The 18,519-nt window shown below is 38.4% G+C and overlaps 1 protein-coding gene and 1 pseudogene across 8 annotated transcripts; one reads left to right on the top strand and one right to left on the bottom strand.

Annotated features, from left to right (window-relative positions):
• The first annotated feature begins 1,065 nt into the window (after nucleotides 1–1,065).
• Nucleotides 1,066–14,936, top strand: LOC105049871 (hydrophobic protein OSR8). 8 transcript variants are annotated; one of them, XR_012143468.1, is made up of 4 exons: nucleotides 1,066–1,341; nucleotides 1,437–1,581; nucleotides 9,767–9,862; nucleotides 14,636–14,936. XR_012143468.1 is itself a non-coding variant. In XM_010929649.4 (3 exons), exons 1-2 carry the CDS (start codon nucleotides 1,249–1,251, stop codon nucleotides 1,569–1,571), a joined length of 228 nt encoding a protein of 75 aa, XP_010927951.1. In that variant the 5' UTR covers nucleotides 1,066–1,248; the 3' UTR covers nucleotides 1,572–1,581; nucleotides 14,636–14,936. The 8 variants fall into 8 exon arrangements, 4 of the variants coding, with proteins under 4 accessions (XP_010927951.1, XP_010927949.1, XP_010927950.1 ...); XR_012143467.1 differs by having other exon boundaries at nucleotides 14,630–14,936; XR_002165206.3 differs by having other exon boundaries at nucleotides 1,067–1,341; nucleotides 1,437–1,620.
• LOC140859743 (uncharacterized) lies at nucleotides 5,200–7,890 on the bottom strand (annotated as a pseudogene).
• Nucleotides 14,937–18,519: the final 3,583 nt, after the last annotated feature.

Raw genomic sequence — 18,519 nt, 5'->3', positions numbered from 1 at the left:
GTACGTAGCAGTTCGTGTCCTACCGACTTGTCTGATTTAGTTTATTTTTGAATATTTTAAAAAATATAATTAAATTATCCGACATATTATTATTATTTGCATTATAATTTTTATAGCCCTTTTAGCATAACTTTTTCTCTCCTAATCTTCTAAGGCACATGAGACTATGTATATCCATATTCACAAAGTATAACATCCGATCACTTGAAATTAAAATAATCTTTGATAAAAATAATAATTAATAATATAAAATAGAATAAAAAATATCAAGTATAAAAAAATAGTATAATAAAAGTCTAAAAAATACTAAGTACAAATCTAAAAAATACTAAGTCCCACAAGGACGTTGTGGTGCCCATGGTCGTTTGGACCTTCTAAGGAAGGTTCTCAACGGCCGCTCCTGTATCTGCCGTGATGGCTCCTCATCCATATCAGTGAAGGTCTGCTGGTCATGCTTCTCAGGAATAACCTCCTCAATCTCCTCAGAAATGATCTGTTGTGTTGTCGGAGCATTTGCGGACTGAGTGACACCCTCAATTCCCTCATTTGGATATACGGACGGCCCTTAACAAAGAAAACGTCAGAAAATATGGTATTTTCAAAAATACCATTTGAAATGGTATTTTAAAAAATACTATTTTCTATGATATTTTTTTTGATATATATATATATTTTGAGATATTTTTTATTAAAAAATATCATAAATACCATTCCAAATGGCATTTTCACATGAAATTTTTTTTGGATCCACATGGCAGATGATGTGGTACTGTAAAATATTATTTTAAATAATATTTTACAGATTTGTATTAGTTTAATAAATAAGTTAGAAAATATATTAATTTTATAAATAATTTTTTTTAATATTATTTAGGTAACGAGCACAAAAGTCGGGTCTAATTTTTTTTTTTTTTGATAAATAAAAGTCAGGCCTAGCTAGTGTTGGTGTTCTGGTCCGTCTCGTGATCTCCGTACCCTAGCGGCAGCCCTCCGTTGAAACCAAGACGCGGGTCGGATTGCTTACCATAAAAACCCCATGTTAATTGAATATTTGAATTCCATATTTCCATTTCCCTCACGCGCTTCTTGGTGGGACCCGTGAGAGGTCATAGGCGGTTGGCGAGTCAATTTGTACGGGGAGGACCGCAGGGAAAAATCGAACAGGAAGCGATCCAACTGTTCGCTGAAATTCCACAGAGAACCAAACCGAAGAGCAAATCAAGGGCCGCGCCCACAACGAGAACACGGATGGCTTCGGAGAGATGCTGCCTCTTCCTCGAGATCCTCGTCGCCATTCTTCTTCCCCCGCTCGGCGTCTTCCTCCGCCACGGCTGCTGCAGCGTATGCACCACGCTCCGTCTAACCCGATCGAATTTTTTTCTCCACTCCCTCCTCCTCCTCCTTGTCTGACGCTGATGTCGCTGGTGGTGTTTCAGCTGGAGTTCTGCATCTGCTTGCTGCTAACCATCTTCGGCTACGTCCCCGGGATCATCTACGCCATCTACGTTATCGTCGCCGTCGATCGCGACCGCTATCGGAGGGACGACTACTACTATCCAGTCGTCGCTTAGCTCGAGAGGGGTTCGCCTCTGGACTCTTCTCTGCACGTCAATTAATCAAGTAATCTCCTCTTAGAGATAATTAACGGTGTGTGTGGACATTGGATCTCATTATATGGGGATTTTCTTTGATGAGATTTTAGATTAAAGAACATGTTTGTTTATGGTGTTGGAGAATTAGATGACTTCTTTGTGATTTTGATGTAATTTGAAACTCCTGGTACGCATCTGCTTTAGTACAGCGTAAAGAAAAACTAGATTGTGTTGGGTATCTGATAACGAGGTATTTTGTTTTAGCATACATCGGCTAGGTCTATACGAGTCATTAGTTTAGAACCCTTCTGAGTCTTAATGGTTAATAATTTTAGAGTTTTAGATCCAGATCATGGGTATGATTGGTTGCTTATGTAATGTAGACAACTACCCAGAGAAATATTGAATTAGGTCAAGGTCAAGTTGTAGTTGAGGAAGCTTGTTTTGGCACAAAATATGTCCAGATTGCGTTTCATTTTTTTGACTGAGGAAACCACATTGTAATGCTTTGCTCCCATTGCCAGACCTCGTACCACAAGATCTATTATGTCGGTTGAATGATGCATGCTTTCTTTAAGAACTTCACTGATTTGGACCACCTAAAACTCAATATAAATCATAGCTTTCATGCTTCTTATTTTCTGCAAGGATGTTAGGCATTTTTCAGCAGGAGGGATGGAACCAGGATTTGTCCTCTGGGAGGCCCAAACACTTGTTAAAACCATTTAAAATTCCCAATCAAAAATGTCATTTTTATATGAGTATTTTTCTTATAAAAAATGTTTATGTCCTTCGACTAAGCAAGAGCGCGCCTACGACAATATCAAGATCAAATTATAAAAGAAATTAAGAACTACATGAGAAGGACTCTTTTAGAAGAATATTTTTTATAATATATAAAGATAAAGATAGAAGGACTTGCAATATTTTTTTATCTTTTCTTTGTCCATGAAAGAATGATGCCTTTAGTTTTTTTTTTTAGAAACATTCAAGTCATATATAACAAAAGAATATTGTATCTATTAAAAATGTGTTGCTAAAGTAAACATAACTGGCAATAACCTTGTATAAACATTGCGAATATGAAATGTACTTTTTTCTATATTAATATTTCTCATTAAAAACTGTAACTTAGGAAGATTGGGAGAAGCACAGTTTTCAAGTGAGCAAAGCCACCAGGCACGAGCAAATTACTTGAGGCAAGTCGCAACAGAGGCAACACATGAAAACGAGGAGCAAGAGGTTGGCTATGAAAGTATAGGAAATCTATGATTAGTTGGGAAGGGTTTGAAGGTTATGGTGAGGTTTGAATAATATGTGGGCTCTTACTTTCTTTGAGGAATATCTTTTAGATGAAAAATGCTTTATTTAAATTTCGAAAGATGTGGGATACTTGTTATAGCTTATCATAGAAAGTGGACTGATAACTAGGTAAAATTCGATAGTAGATTAGGAATTGAGATTTGAGGAGTATATGGGGTAATTCAAATTGAGAGGGTTGCAAAAATCACTTGAAATTCAAGTGAGGCGACCAAGCAATTACATTGAATTTTAAATATTGGATATGGATAGGGTGGCAATGTCAGGGACTAATCATGACTATTAAGATGCTTTTCGGAGATTGGGGAGGGGGGTGGCCTCCTCTCACCCCCCCCGGATCCACCATTGTTTAACACGATCACCAGCTGTAAGATTTTGTCTCTTCTTGCCCCCTTTTTCTTAAATTTTTCTGGCAACATCATATCCTTTATCAATGTTTATATATGAATTCATTCCTACTTTCCACATTATGCAATTGCTATGTTGGTATTAGCTATGGTTTGTGAATGCATGTCACCATAAGGAAGCTATTGTTCCTAATATTTTGCAAGTGCGATGCATGTGATCTATTCAGGAAAAAAAAGGAGTACTATGAATGATTGTGTACAACAACAAAAGAATCAAGCTGATATATTTGTTCCCATGTATTTTTATGTACTCTCCTTCTCCAGCTTAATTATTTTACGGTGAAAAGAGGAGTCCATGGGTCATAAAAGGACATATATCTAAACTAGGAAAGAAAGAACCTGATTCAAAGATAGAGTCTGCTTCATAATATCTCATGGAAATAGGATTGCAGAGGAGGAGTTGAAAAAGTCTGGGTGGAGATATGTGAGTCCCATCTTCAGGTGTTCTCATTGTGTATAATAGAGATACCCAGAATGCTTCTATCTTAGAAGTCATTCAAGCCTTTTAGAAGGTCTTGTCCGTGGTCACTTTCATTTAACTAATTAACTTGCGTCACTATATTCAAGTGCAAAGCGGAGCTGTATCACTTTTGGCACCAAGGAATACACTTTTGGACCTATATTTAAAGACAATTGTATAATTTTTGAGTACATCATAAAAGAAAACTAGATCGAGTCGTCTGCTCTTAATGATAATTTCTGTGTTTTATAGTCTGGTTAGATCCGTGCATTTAGTCATGTTATTAGTTTAGAAGAATTAGAACCCTTCTAATCAAGGTTTGCTGTACCGGTACCGGACGGCGTGCCAATGTCGGATCGGTACGGTACAGTACCGGTACCGTACCGTACCGACACACGGTACGTCTAGGTATACCGGTCCGGTACCGGTACACAATATTTTTTTTGATTTTCAAATATTTTTTTTGGATTTTTGAAGTTAATAATTGATAAATACAACCTCAATATGGCATTATATTGCATATTATTGACATATTTGGGTTCAATTTGGAGTTAGGTTACGGTACAAAGACTCTTGATCCAAAATTTCAAACATATATTTATTTACATTATATTTCAACTATGTAATCTTAAATTTAAAGAAAAAATATATAAAATACGCATTAAAATATATCTAAATATTTAAGTACAAAACGTAATAACTGATATATGAACCTTAAGATGTACTTTGCATTTAATTTCTTATCGAGTGTCTGTGATGCTCGTAGATGTCTGGATCATTAACATAGTCTGAAGGGACATCAGTCCAACCCTCTAGCCAAGCTGCACCGTACTCTCGAATATTCATCATCCCATAAGGCATCCTCTCTGGATTGTAAGACATCTCAGACCTCTCACTAAAATTCTGACTCTGAGAAGTATCCTCGAGATGATGGTACGATTGTGGAGAAGCCCATCCAAATATGCCAGTAGCAAAATCTGATCCGTAAGATGCTCCAGGCTGCATAGGGTAGTAACCACTAGAAGATGATGCCTCGGATGCACCATATGCATATGGATCATAAGGTGACTGTGGATAATAGGATCCATAATGCGAGGATGATTCAGATACATTCATGGATCCTACTCCACATGCAAGATCGTCTGCAGCTGCATTATGTGCTGGACGACCTCTAGGGGCCCGTCGTCTATATGAAATCGCTCTCCACGATCTCTACTGACTCATCCACCATGATCTCTATCCTGTGTGACATGCATAAACTGAGACTCACCGGTGAATCGAATATCATCCTGTGGCTGTGTCTCATAAACGGTGGTCTCCTGTCCTCCAGTTTCTTCCTGATCATCAGATCCATGGTTACTACTACCAATATCATCATCACTCTTCCTGGTATCCGTATCTGAACCAGATAGCTCCTGTACTCTCGAGAGTAGTGCACGTCCAACTGTCTTTTTCTTTTCCCCGCTTGTGCCCCTCTGTGACTGAGTTTCTTGTGATTAGGAGGATGGATGCCTTCTTGCTGGCTGCCGGGAGGATCGTCTATATATCTGTCGCTCGAATCTCTGGGAAGATGTATCGGATAGCGAGTCATGTGATGAATGAGTCCCTTGTGTCTCCTCAGACTGTGGCTGATCAGTTGGAACCCTATGTGGAATATTTTTTTCTGCCTATTGCCCTGGATCCACCCTGATCTCTCTCGCCACCACACTGACTGGTCGTGGAGGGGATCCTGGCTCATCAAGCTCTGGCTCCTGCTGCTGACCTGCAAGCTATCCGATGATCGGATCGTCATCCTCGTCGGCATAATCATCCAGCGTCGGATCAGTGTACTTCAACTGAACTTCTTTGTGAATACATTTTAGCCTCAACCTCAGATTGTAGTGAACATATACAAGATTGTCGAGGTATTTTTGTATCAGACGATTTCTCTGTTTGCTGTGGATAAGGACGAAAGTGGACCAATTATGCTCACAGCTACTAGCAGAGACCGTCTGAGAAAGAATACGGACAGTCATATGTCTCAAATTTTCTGCTGACGTTCCAAAATGAATCCATCATTTAGCTACAAAAGCAAAATTACATATAAAATTTGATGATATTATTAAGCAAAATTACATATCAATTTACATTGCTCATTATTGATATGTAATTTATCTGGATTCATCTGCTTTTTGCTTACGACAGCTGATGGGACTCCAAAACTATTTGATCCCTCTCTAAACTGTTTTGTCTGAAACAAAATATATTTATTATTTATAAATATATCAGATCGAATTCAGTTGAATAATTATATCTGTTTTAAACTAGCATACCTCTTGCAGACACAACGATGCGATTTTTGGATCGGACACCATCTTATATATGACATTGCGAAGAGCAGCAAGAAGCTCGCTATCCATATCTATCCCCGAAATAGTATACTGAAATCTCAGATTCAAGTAATAAGCTGCAGATAAATTTCCAGACTGATTAAGCATAATTTTATTTTCATACTTCGAAAAAATATTTTAAAACATTCTTGAATCCAAACTTACCAGCTAGATGCAAATCTCTGCCCATCTGATAGTCCCAACGGCGCTCAATAATATTAATGAATTCTTGAGCATGCTTGGGATCATTCTCACTGATCTGTTTCTTTGTCCTCTCCATCATGTAATATAGGAAGCCCATCTGGGGGTATCTCTTGCTGTCCACGGCGCGAAGCACCTCATATAAAGGCTTGATAGCCTTCACTATCTTCTCAGTCCGCTGCCAAAATGACTGACTCATCACCAAGTTCTCCACATGACTTCCATCAGTGCCGGCCCTCGCATATCTGCTCTTCTGCCACTCGGCACTAACAAACATCTGACGTAGGGCTGTTTTCTTATGAAGAAGACTATCAAGTGCTATATAGTTGGTAGCAAATCGTGTGATATCCGGTCGTAAGATCTTCCCCCAGTATACGTCCGCATCAATGAAAGAACCCATGTGTGGTTGTAGATGAATCTAGTAATGATCTGGGCAATCTCTATTACCTGCTGCACCCTGCGAATCTTTTCGATATCCATCAATATAAGATCAATATAATGTGCAGCACATGGGGTCCAGTATATCTGCGGTCGCTGCTCCATCAGCAACTCTCCGACAGCTTTATATTGTGGTCCGTTATCTGTGATGACCTGTACGACATGCTGCTCACCCACTGAATCAATCACCTCCTCCATCAGACCAAGGATATATGTGGCATCGTGCATCTTATCTGAAGCATCGATTGATTTGTGAAAAAATATTTTTCCATCACAGTATGTCAAAAAATTAATGATGCTCCGCCTAGTAGGACCTGTCCAACTATCACACATCACTGTCAGACGGTATGTAGACCATTTATTTTTGTAAGAAGCAATCCATCTCTACAGATCCTCTTTATTGCTGTCAAGAAGCTGACCATAGATATCCTTAGGTCTTGGAGGATCTACACCCTGGCCGGCAGCCTCTATGGCTGAAATAGCAGATCGGTAGTAAGGATTGGCTGCTGCATTTGCTGGAATATGGCTGAAATGAAATCATGATCCAATAGCTCGCCACATATCCTTCTTCTTATCTTTTTTCAGCATACTGTCAATTCTCTGTTGCTTTGAATCCTTGCTGGGCAAAGCATGTGGATCCAAATCCTGAATGCTGGCTCCTGCTGGAATATCTCTGGAGGACCTCCTCCTACTGCCAAAAGCTCCCAACAAAGAAGACATGCTGCGTCTGCTCCCTCTACCACCAGGCTCTTTGACTGAGGTAGTCCTCCTTAACTCGAATTCTCCCCTACCAGTCGCTGATCCAGATCCTGATTCGTAGTATGATGGTCCGAATCGCTCTCTGTACCGGACCATCTCCTCTTGCTGGTACTGATCCACCAAGCTCGCCTGAATGGCAGCCTCAATCTGTGCCTCCTCATCATCCGGAGCAAAAGTCTCCTCTGACTCTCTAGAGTGATAAGAAGGTGGCTCTGCAGCTCGACGGTCTACTTCGGTCTTTTTCTGCTTTGTCCTTTCCTTCGCTGCTTTCGAATCAGCAAAGTACTTTTTCATCAATTGTCGGACCTCTTGCTGATATTTCCGACATATGGATACATTAAGATAACCACCAGCCAGATGCTGCTTCAACCTAGTCACCCCTCTTCTCTTGAACTCTGTGTTGCATCATTTGCATCTCCAATGATGCCGAGTCGAGAGCATCTCGTCATGATCCCAACCGATGTCACGCTCTGAATCTTTCTTCTTACTCATTTCTGCAGGTACAACAAAATACTAATTATTTCGAATTACCTGTAATATAACACTAATTACATATATTTTTTATTTGATAATATTTTTTACTATTTAAATATTTACAAAAAAAATTTCAAAAAAATCTCAAGTTAGATTCAAATATTTCAATTATTTTGAATCATTCTAAATATTATTCTCAATTTCAAAACTAACACTGATTTTTTATTTTTTTAATTTTTTAATAATTTTTATATAAATAAATATATACTATAAAATAGCTGATTAATTAAAGTAAACGAACGTTATGCTCTAAATTTTTTTTCTTATAAATATATGCAAGTACAACAAAATACAATAGTTTAACGATAATTAAAATAATTATATATAATTTTAAAATAATTTTAATAATTATTTTAAAACTTATAAATTCAAAATAAATATGTTATATGCTTCAAATAATATTTTTAAATTAATTAAAATATAACACTATTTTTATATATTTTTTATTTATAATTAAATTTTTTAATTTAAATAATTAAAAAATAATTTTTTTATTTCAAATATTTGAAAAAAAATTTGAAATTAGATTTAAGTAGCTTGAATCATTCTAAACATGATTCCCAAACTCTGATTTTTTTTCCTAAAATTTAATTTTTTTAATTTTTAAACAAATAAATATTTAAAAATATTTAAAAAATATATAATTAACGAAAATTAATAATTTTGATGTCATCATGTAGATCTTCCAAAGATCTATCACATACAATTAAATCATCCCAAAATCACAAGATTTTAGCATGATTTTCTCTTATTTTCATTCTTTCTCATTTTTATCCTATTTTTAACAACAAAAATAAAAAAAATATTTACTAAGAAAATAACATATTATCTTACCTCCGACCAAAGATTAGCCTTTCCTCGAACCACTCCTACAATTTGATGAATTTTTTTTTTCTTCTAATTTTTCGGAGGTCTCAACGGTTTCGTTGAGACCTTTATAAGCTTCGGGTCCTCGGGAGTTCTCTGAGACTTCTCAAAGAACTCTAAACAGGCTCAATGATTTAAAAGATCTCCGACCTCACCCTCCTCCCCTGTCCCTCCCCCCTCCCCACTTTATGCATATGGGCATGTCGGCACGGTTAGGTTCACGCCGAACCGGACCGAACCGATCCATACCGTCCGATTTTGGGCAGTATGGAAACGAACCGGATCGAACCGAGCGGTTCGGTGCGGTTCGGGGAGTTTTTCGAAAAAAAGGTCCGAACCGGACCGGTAAAGTACCGGTCCGGCTCGGTACGCCTCGTATCGGGCTGTTCGGCCCGGTACGGCGAACCCTGCTTCTAACTTTCAATAGTTCTGGATCCATAAGTAAATACACCAAAGATTAAAATATTATTTGCCATGCTCATGCCATTATGGGCTGGCTGCTGAGTCATCTGCCCTCATGCCTAGGGTGGCAAACAACATGGGTCTGTATTGGTCCTTGTAGGTGTGTGCTTGTATTTTGCACCATGTCATGCCTGTATCTTGTCAGCATGGAACATGTTGTATAATATTGACTGACACATGTATTGAAAGGACATACTGTATGGCACTGATTAATCCATGACTTTCATGATGCAGAAGATTGATGATTCTTTGATGTGAGTACATGTGGTCATTCCAATTAACAATTCAATTGTCCTTTTATGCCCCCGAAGTACAATGGTGTTTGATGTCTTTTTCTTAATGAATTCCTACTTCCAGGGAGTCAGGTGTTGTAACCATTCTATGCTGTTCAGAAGCCAGCATAGTGCATATAGTGTCATGGAAAATTAAAAGGCATACAGTTGATAATCTCAGGTACAATAGGAAAATTTTTTTCCCCGATTTTTGTCTACTCTAATTGCTTTTACTAGAAATTAGAAAATAAACATGTTTAAAGTGCTAGAACATGACTTTTGGCCTTTAAATAAAAACTAGAACCTGAAACATGTATTGCACCTGAGTAAGAAAATAAAAGAGAAGATGTGGGAGCTAGGTATGGTTTTCTATTTTAAAAGTTTTCTGAAAATCTAACCTGCTGTATATGGAGCCTAGATATGGGGTACTTTGCAATTCAGAGTATATGAAGACTTGTAGAATTGGGATGTAATAGTCCGGCTACATTAAGACAGATCAACTGCAAACTAAAGTGCAGCCATGTAGGCTTTTTCATTAAAATAATAGAGATTTAGAATATCAATCGATGCTAATGTGTGTTCTTGTTGCTGATAAAACATACCCTAAACATTTGCATCACTGAATATAAGATGTCTATCACAGAAAATAGCATAAACTAGCTTTATATTAATTCAAATGAGTGAAAAAATGCATGAATCTGAAGGCATTAACTATAAGAATATTTACTTAATGATACCAAGCTGCATGAATACTGCAAGTGAATGAATTTTAAAAAGCATGTTAAGCGTAAAACATATTGTGCTATAACATACCAGCTCATAATGTGGCAGACCACAATGATTCCCTGCATTCTGCAATACACAATATGGCTTTGTTTTCTGCCTATCTTTCATTGGCACATAAAATACCATATGGTATAAACTGGTCTGCTGATCTTTGATTATTCCATGTTTTAGTTGAGACCTCACTGAAGCTCCCTCTGTCAAAGCTGACATGACTTGATATTCAACTGTTGAACACTTTGCATCTTCTTTTTTTAACTTTTACTTCTTAAAACTCAAAAGTTCAATGTAGTTTTAGCATGTTTTCCCCCTCGTTCTTATTTTTACGAGAATAATATGATATTTTTTAATTATGACCACAGACCAAGAGATTTTCAGTTCCGTGTTACCCTTCTTTCTTCTTTTAAGCAATGCTCCATTTTTCCCCCATGTCCATATGGACACCCATTCTTGTTGCCACATTTCACAATCATGGCTGTTGGTAAAAGCTAGTAATTATGAAAGCAGGCCCCCCTGAGCAAGCTACTTACAGGTAGGTTGTTGTTTATTGTCTGAATGCAACATAGCACAATGCTTTAGGTTCTATCTGCTGGTCACTCACTGACATGATATGTGTCATGCACCATACTGTGGTTGTGCTATGGAATGGACTAACAAGCGTAGCCTTTTAGCAGCACATAGTATGCATCTCTAGGTTTTTTTCCTTTTAAATTTAATTTAAACCACATTAAACTTATTTTGAGGGTCATAACTCTTGAATATTATTTTGTCAAAATAAAAAATGAAAAGAAAGAGATTGACAGCAAAATAGTCTGTAATCAAAGTTGGTGACATGTTCTTGCTAATTATTTTGAAGTTAATTCTTAAGGTAATATGACATCATATTACTCCATGGCAATGCTTTAGTGCCAAAAACATGAGGTAGGATGATTAGAATGTAGTCACTGCTAAAATGCAATATTCTGAGTCATATGAAAACTAGACAGGTATTGCTTAAGTATTAACGTATTATACTATGATACTATCAAATACTTAGTTGTCACAGTACACCACCAATAATGTCTTGTTATATGAGGAGGTAAATACAATTTTGCAAACCCTTAAGTGCATATAGAATGTCTACTCTTCTCATAGGCATCCTACTTGGCTGTCATGTTCACATTGTGGTTGTATGGATATTGCTAGAGTATCGAACATGTTCCTTTCCAAGATCATTCAGTGCAACTCTAATTAATAATTACATGAATCTAACTAAAAATTAGCTGCATAGTCCATATATTTTGGATTTGACTTATTTAATAACTTTGACCATGTGCTTGGTAGCCTCAAAGCATAAAAAATACATGCTAAGTCAAACCTGCTGGGCTCCCAAGGATTCCATCAAAACAAACATCTCCCCTTCCCCGTCAGAGAGAGAGGTGCCTACCATATCAATCTAGCATGGGTTGATACAGGTCGGCATGAACCAGTACATACTATTTAGTAAGGCATGCCAGCAAGCAAGGTGCTGTGTGTCCATGACGCAGTGGCATAGTATGGAACATTGATAAAATGTACCATTGGTTCACTGCCCATATTTCAGCATGAAAGTCTACTTGTTCCCTGAGACACCCTCACCTTTGATTGTATAAAGAGACAGTGAAAGTGATTAAATAATTGACGAAAATACGTACTATGATAAACACATTATACTTTTTCTTATCCATGTTTTCTCATGCTATGAAACTTTGCTATAACTGTCTTGTGATTTTGTTACCAATTTTAATTTGCAACATTTTTTTCTACTTTTCCTTGAAAAAACAGCAGAGTGAAATTAGTTTTTTTTTTTCCCCTATAACCTGGTTTCCTTGAAGTAGGAACAAAGAATTTAAGGTTCAAAATTTTTATGGCAAACTACTAGCATATCATGTATTTTCTTAATCTCTTGCTTGTCTTTTTCTTCCTGCACCTATGTGCATTGATGCCACTTACAGCCCAACCTCATGCTTTCTTGGGCATCTAGCTATCTCTTTTCATCCTTTTTAGGTGTGTAACCATAAGATGTGACCATATCCAAGCTATATATTTGATATTTAGGTTTTAAGAAACCTCAGATAGTCCAGAATGCTCAGGTCAAAAAAAAAAAACAAAAATAATGAAGCATTGATATTCTCAGCATTTATTTAAGGCTTAATCAAATTCCAGGGATGCTCTGCTCTCAAAAAGCTATTATGCAGACAGATAATGTGTGGTTGTTTGTAACTGAAGAATAAATAGAAGGTTAACTTTCACGTCATCATTTCTTTTGATTTATATGCTTGTGCAATAGCAATATGTCCAATGTCGTCTTTGTTTGGGATGCTTGTGACTGATGGAGCAGTGTGAAAATAAATCTTTACCTTTTTGATTTGATGTGGTTGGCTGGGAGTTGGAAACCATAGCAACATATGGACTAAAGACAAAATGATCCTTATACCAATTTCTTCTTCTTATTATTCTCTATAGCTAATCCAATAATGATTGGCATATCTGTATCTGTTCTAAGCTAAGTCATATAAAGTCTTGGATGCATCAATAGTTGCGGCATGTAATGCTTCTCAGACCCATTCATGCAGTTTATATGGCCATCTGTATTAGATGCAGACTTGTATATGTACGTGAATGAACCATGTCAAGTTCCATGTTTCTGTATTATGTACAAAAGATGCCATGTATTATGTTGGTTTACTGTCCATCATGGACCCATTCCCTTGTTTCATACTAAGAACTTTGGGGAGCAATTGTAAATTTCTACTTGGGAAATTGGTTGGTGCATATATAACTGAAACATGTATTGCATCTCTCATGTTAGAAGAGGAATCATTGTGCTTATCATCAAGCTTCAAGGTTCTTCTCATGTCGAGCGATGCTATGGTAATGATATACAGCCAGCTGCAAACATTGTGAAAATCATTTTGGAATTTGAGTTATTTAATAGGATAGTCTCTGTATTTCCTTAGCTCCCTTATGTCTAATGATCTTTTCATGAGAAAATTCTGTTGGAAAAATATCTTCTTTTGAGAGACCCACCAACCGACAAGATGCCTCCCATCTACATGGGTCCACTATTTGGATGAAGGTAGATTCTGTCAAAGTCACTAATGTGACTTATGGCTGGCTTTTTTAACCTGACGTTTATCTTCTAGATTGAGATGTTTTGGCCACAGCAACTATGGCAGAACAGATGTCTGCCTTGTAACCTAGAAAACATGCTCATAGTCATGGAAACCTACCACAAGACTTTTTGTGAAAATGATTGGGGTTTGCCACCAGTTCTGTCATTATTCCATAAGCTAGAGTTGGGATTATTCAAACTATTGCAACCATTCAATGATAACTGTTTTTCTAGTAGAATAAAACGAGGAGGTTCTTTGAAGTTTTGCACATATTTCACAAGAAAATCCAGACTGTAGAAAGAAAAAGAAAGAAAACCAAATCTTTTAGGCTGCTGACAAGAAAACAAATCTTTTAGGCTGTTGACATATGAACATAGTGCAGCTTAGGAAAACTGATAACTCATTCATTTTTTAACATTTATTCTCTAATTCCTTAGGACTGCTTTAGTGTTTGTTAGCATGAAGAATAGACATGCAAAGAATTATGTCAACATATTTATATTTATGGTTGGCACAATTTGAAAGAGGTTGATTTTAGGTAGATTGCTGATCATACAGTTTGGGCTAAGGATGGACAGTGACCTAATGTTTTCAATCCTTCATGTGTGATGGCTGTTCTTTTTTTAATAATACATACTATTGTGCATCAATGATTGCAATCTGCACTTGTGTGATGGCAGTCCTGCCGATTGTTGGAATCAATGCCGGTCCTATACTCCTATCATATCATTGTGATCACTCCCTGGCAAGTGAAGGTTGATTTATGCTCTAGTTAATCATTAGCTATTTCTGTCATAAACAATAGGATTTCTGTAGACTCGAGAATTCTGATTACAATCCTTCATGAGAACAAATGATGACATCCTAATCCACGATGCAGCTTATGACTTTGTCTATTTTGCTACATGTGAAAAATTGTTGGATAGTTCAAAATTTCTGCTAGACTTCTATTTCGCAACAAGTCATTCTCACATTATATACATTAAATACCTTTCTCTTTTAAAATCTTCTGATTTATCCACACTTGTTAGAGATAGAGCTTGGAAGAGGCATGCATGATGAGGGTACCAGAGAATACACTTCCGCAACTATGCTTCAATGAAAATGGATTGCAGGTCCTGAGTGTGTTATGCCAGTATAAACTTTAGCTTGATCCAAGGTAAACAGCATCTCTGTGAAATGAAATGTTTCAGATGGTATTGAAAGTGAAAATTGTAACAATGAAAAGGTCTATTTTGGAACAAAGAAGGCATGAAGAGTGAATTGTTGCAATAATGGCTTGTTTTGTGTGCATGGTCTCTAAGGTATGAGAAACGTCAATCATACTCATTTGCTTAATGGTTTGTGTATAGATTTACTGAAATTTCACTATGCCTGATCTAAGTTGAAATCAGATAGAGTCCGAGTAAGTCTAGTTGCATTTAACCAAACTCTCTTGCTGGATTGTGCGTGGTAAACTTCAATCATGATTTTAATTTTCTTAAATTAATAATTATAATAATGGGTAACCCGAAGTCATTTACCATAAATTCAGTAATAAATCTGTAACAGCGTTGCTTAGTCTCAATTCTGTGGAAGAGGTAATCTGCAATACTGTCCTAGGCCCAACAGTCATCTTCTTATAATTAGAGGTACTCATCTAACCTCTAGGCAGAATCAACACGCCTTATATAAATCATCTTTGCAATGATTTAGAGCTACTTGTCACTGAGAAATTATTGCCTGGACCACGCCTAGGTAGATCAGTGCACATCTCGGAGCACATGCACAGTGGATAATGTGCAATCGGAAATTTGTGAAATATAAGGGTTAGTGTGGCTTGTTAACCACCGTGGGATTTGAGGGGTCTACCTGAGCATGGTCCAGGCAATAATTTCTCGCTTGTCACCATGGTTTTCAAAAGCTTTCTTAAAATTTCCATCCAAAATATCATTGGTCTTTTCATCCTTTCCTTCTGGATATAGGTCACCACTCTCATGGTTATGATTTAACTAGTTATCTCCCCATCATTTAGTCGCTTCCAACTGTCTTATATCTTTCCTTGGACTAGTTACGTGTAAGAACTCCTTTCTTTGATTATCAATTCACATCCATCACTGCTGTGGTCCTCTTGCATGCGTTTATCTACCCATTTTTCTCAATCAAATCAAATGATAAAAGGTGAGGAAATTTTGGAAAGAAACATCATCAAGACATTGATTTAAATATTTATTAATTTATTTTTTAAAGAAAATAAAAAAACCATTGAGGAGTATCAACTGACATATCACTATTGTATCAGTTGATATCATGAGATATATTAGTTTGAATTCACCAAGATTTTATGTATTTTATTTGGAAGAGTATTTTTTTTTTTTTTTTTTAGTATAAACGGACGGTCGCATCAATCTGGTGCGAGAGCAGTCCAAAAGATTAAGATACAGAAAATCTCATTAGACCAGTGGGCAGTCCCCATCCTATCTTCAGATCTAGTCGTCGGAGTGGTCTATAATAAAAACCACCATCCAGTCTGCTGCAGTATTAGCCTTCTGATAAACATGTTGAACTCTGACTGCAGCAGCTTGACGAAGAGAGGTCCAGACATTTCGGATAAAAGGATGATCTTCGAGCTGCTTAGCACCCTTTGAAGCCAAGCAATAATAGTGGCAGAGTCACTCTTAAGGAAAATCCTCTCTGCATAAAACTGCTGCCTGGCAAAAGTGGTACTTGCCCAGGCAGCATGAAGCTCCGCACTCGGGACAGAAGGCTCAAAGAGGTAGGAGCCATCAGCTGTCAGAAGTCTACCATCAAAGCCGCGGATAACAAAGCCAGCTCTGTCTCTTCCATCTCTGATGCTGCCATCAAAGTTTTGACAAACCCTGAGGGTGGGAGCTCTCAAGAGATGGATAGAACCCTATGGGTCATTGTCGGGGTAGCTAGAGAGCTCCAGAGATTGGGGATGTCAAGAAACGAAGTGGTAGTATCAAAGTGGCAATACTCCTGAGCAAGATAGACAGCCATATCCAAAATCCGACGAGCAAGAATCACATCACCGTCGAAGACAAGGCTGTTCCTAGACAGCCAAATCTGGTAAGCAATGTAAGCCATCCATCCAGCAACAATGATTGATCCGTCGGTCACACTCTGATGAATCAAGCCAAGGAAGGAAACCAATCAGGGATCAGTGCTCGTCTCCCAAAGGTAACCGTCTGTCTATCTCCAAATGACCCTCACCCTTGTGCAGTACAGAACAGTTTCCCATAGATCGGACAGAAGGTCAGAATCTCCATACCCCTATCTTTGAGTAGTGCCCGAGTAAGAAGTCGGTTTCAAGCAAGTTTTCAAAGAAAAATCCTCACCCTAGGATGGGCGGCAACTCTCCAAATCCAGGCAACGTCAATCCTCCTAGTAGGCATCAGTCTGTACAATTGGGATAGGTCCCTCAAGAAGATCTTGAGGCAGCAAGAACGCCCTCAAACCTTCACATCCTGAGTGGGGTGCATTGAAACTGGGATGGCAAGGATCCGCTCTGTAAGTAGGCCCCCAAAGAGCCTAGTGATCTCCTCTTTACTCTAGCTAGAGCAGTCAGCAGTAATGAGGTTAGACACCCTCATGTGGTCCTCCATCTCATTGCTGATAAGGTTCTACCAATGGAAGAAAGAAATATCTGAAATTCAGGCATCCTGGATCACCTCCATTGAGCATCCATCTCCAATCAAACATCTGATCTGGTCTATAATGTCGGGTCCTTGAGTGCAAATCTTCCTTCATATGAAAGAGTATCCCCGGCCAGCAAGGATGGGGGTCCCATGGCTCCAGCCACCATAGCGGGCCTTCATTACCCTACTCCACAAACAGTCCGGCTGGATCAAAAATCTGACTGCCTGACTCGCGATCAAAGTCTCCCTCTTCGTCAACAAGGAGTGGATTGCTAGGCCACCATCTTGCACAGGTTGGCATACCACCTCCCAAAAAAGTAGATGGACTTGATGACGATTACAGAAGGAACTCCACAAGAAGTTGCGAAACTGTTGCTCCATCCCTTTAATACAAGCAATCGGCACAATCGTATTGACCAAGAGGTATACTGGAACAGAGCTCAGCATCGATCTCACTAGAGTTGTCCTACCCATAAAGGATAGGACATCAACCTGCCAACCCTGAAAATGCTCCTGGATCCGTTGCTCCAAAGGCCTGCACCGAGCCCACCGAAGATAATGGCTTGTGATCAGAACTCTAAGGTAGGATAGCGTCCCTGTTTGCTCCTGAACCCCAGGATCTCCTTGATCGTCGATCTGGCCTGGAGCTTCATTCTCGGGGTGAAGATGACCGCAGACTTCTAAATGTTCACCAACTACCCCAACGACCGACAATAGGCCCTAATAATGGAGGCAAAGCGCTCCACATTCCGGACCGAGGCACGTTCAATGAGAAGGGAGTCAGCTGCAAAGAGAAGGTGCAAGAGAGGTTGGGCACCAGGGGTAGGCCAATATGGCTCTAGGGCCTGCCCTTGAACCATCGCTCTTAAAGCCCTGGGTAATGCATCAACACATAAAATGAAAAGATAGAGAGAGAGGGCAACCTTGGCGAAGATCAATAGAAGAAAGAAAGAACTCTGTCGAGATGCCGTTGACAAGGATGGCGAAGCTCGGGCCTTCAACGCAATCCATAATCCAATCAATCCATCTGTCCCCAAAATCCAGCTCCTAAAGTATCCGTCGGAGGAAAGACCAACACATTCGATCATATGTCCGCTCCATATGTAGCTTGATCACCATGAGGCTATGGCGACATGGAGCTCTCTGAAGGTCGTGCATGAATTTCTGGACCAGCATAACATTATCGGTGATGGACTGACCTACAACAAAAGCATCCTACTCTAAGCTAATCAGATGAGGAATCAACAGTTTCAGCCACCCCACCAGAATCCTCACACACACCT

The sequence above is a fragment of the Elaeis guineensis genome, chromosome 8, assembly GCF_000442705.2.
Source record: "Elaeis guineensis isolate ETL-2024a chromosome 8, EG11, whole genome shotgun sequence".
NCBI lineage: Eukaryota > Viridiplantae > Streptophyta > Magnoliopsida > Arecales > Arecaceae > Elaeis > Elaeis guineensis.
Note: the sequence above shows the minus strand (reverse complement) of the source record. Positions and strands in the feature narration are given on the sequence as shown.

What these genes read in the sequence shown, in the direction of transcription:
- LOC105049871 (XM_010929649.4), top strand. Translation starts at nt 1,249, where the DNA reads ATGGCTTCGGAGAGATGCTGCCTCTTCCTCGAGATCCTCGTCGCCATT. An exon ending in TCCGCCACGGCTGCTGCAGC is followed by an intron (nt 1,342 to 1,436) that starts GTATGCACCACG and finishes GTGGTGTTTCAG; the next exon opens with CTGGAGTTCTGCATCTGCTT.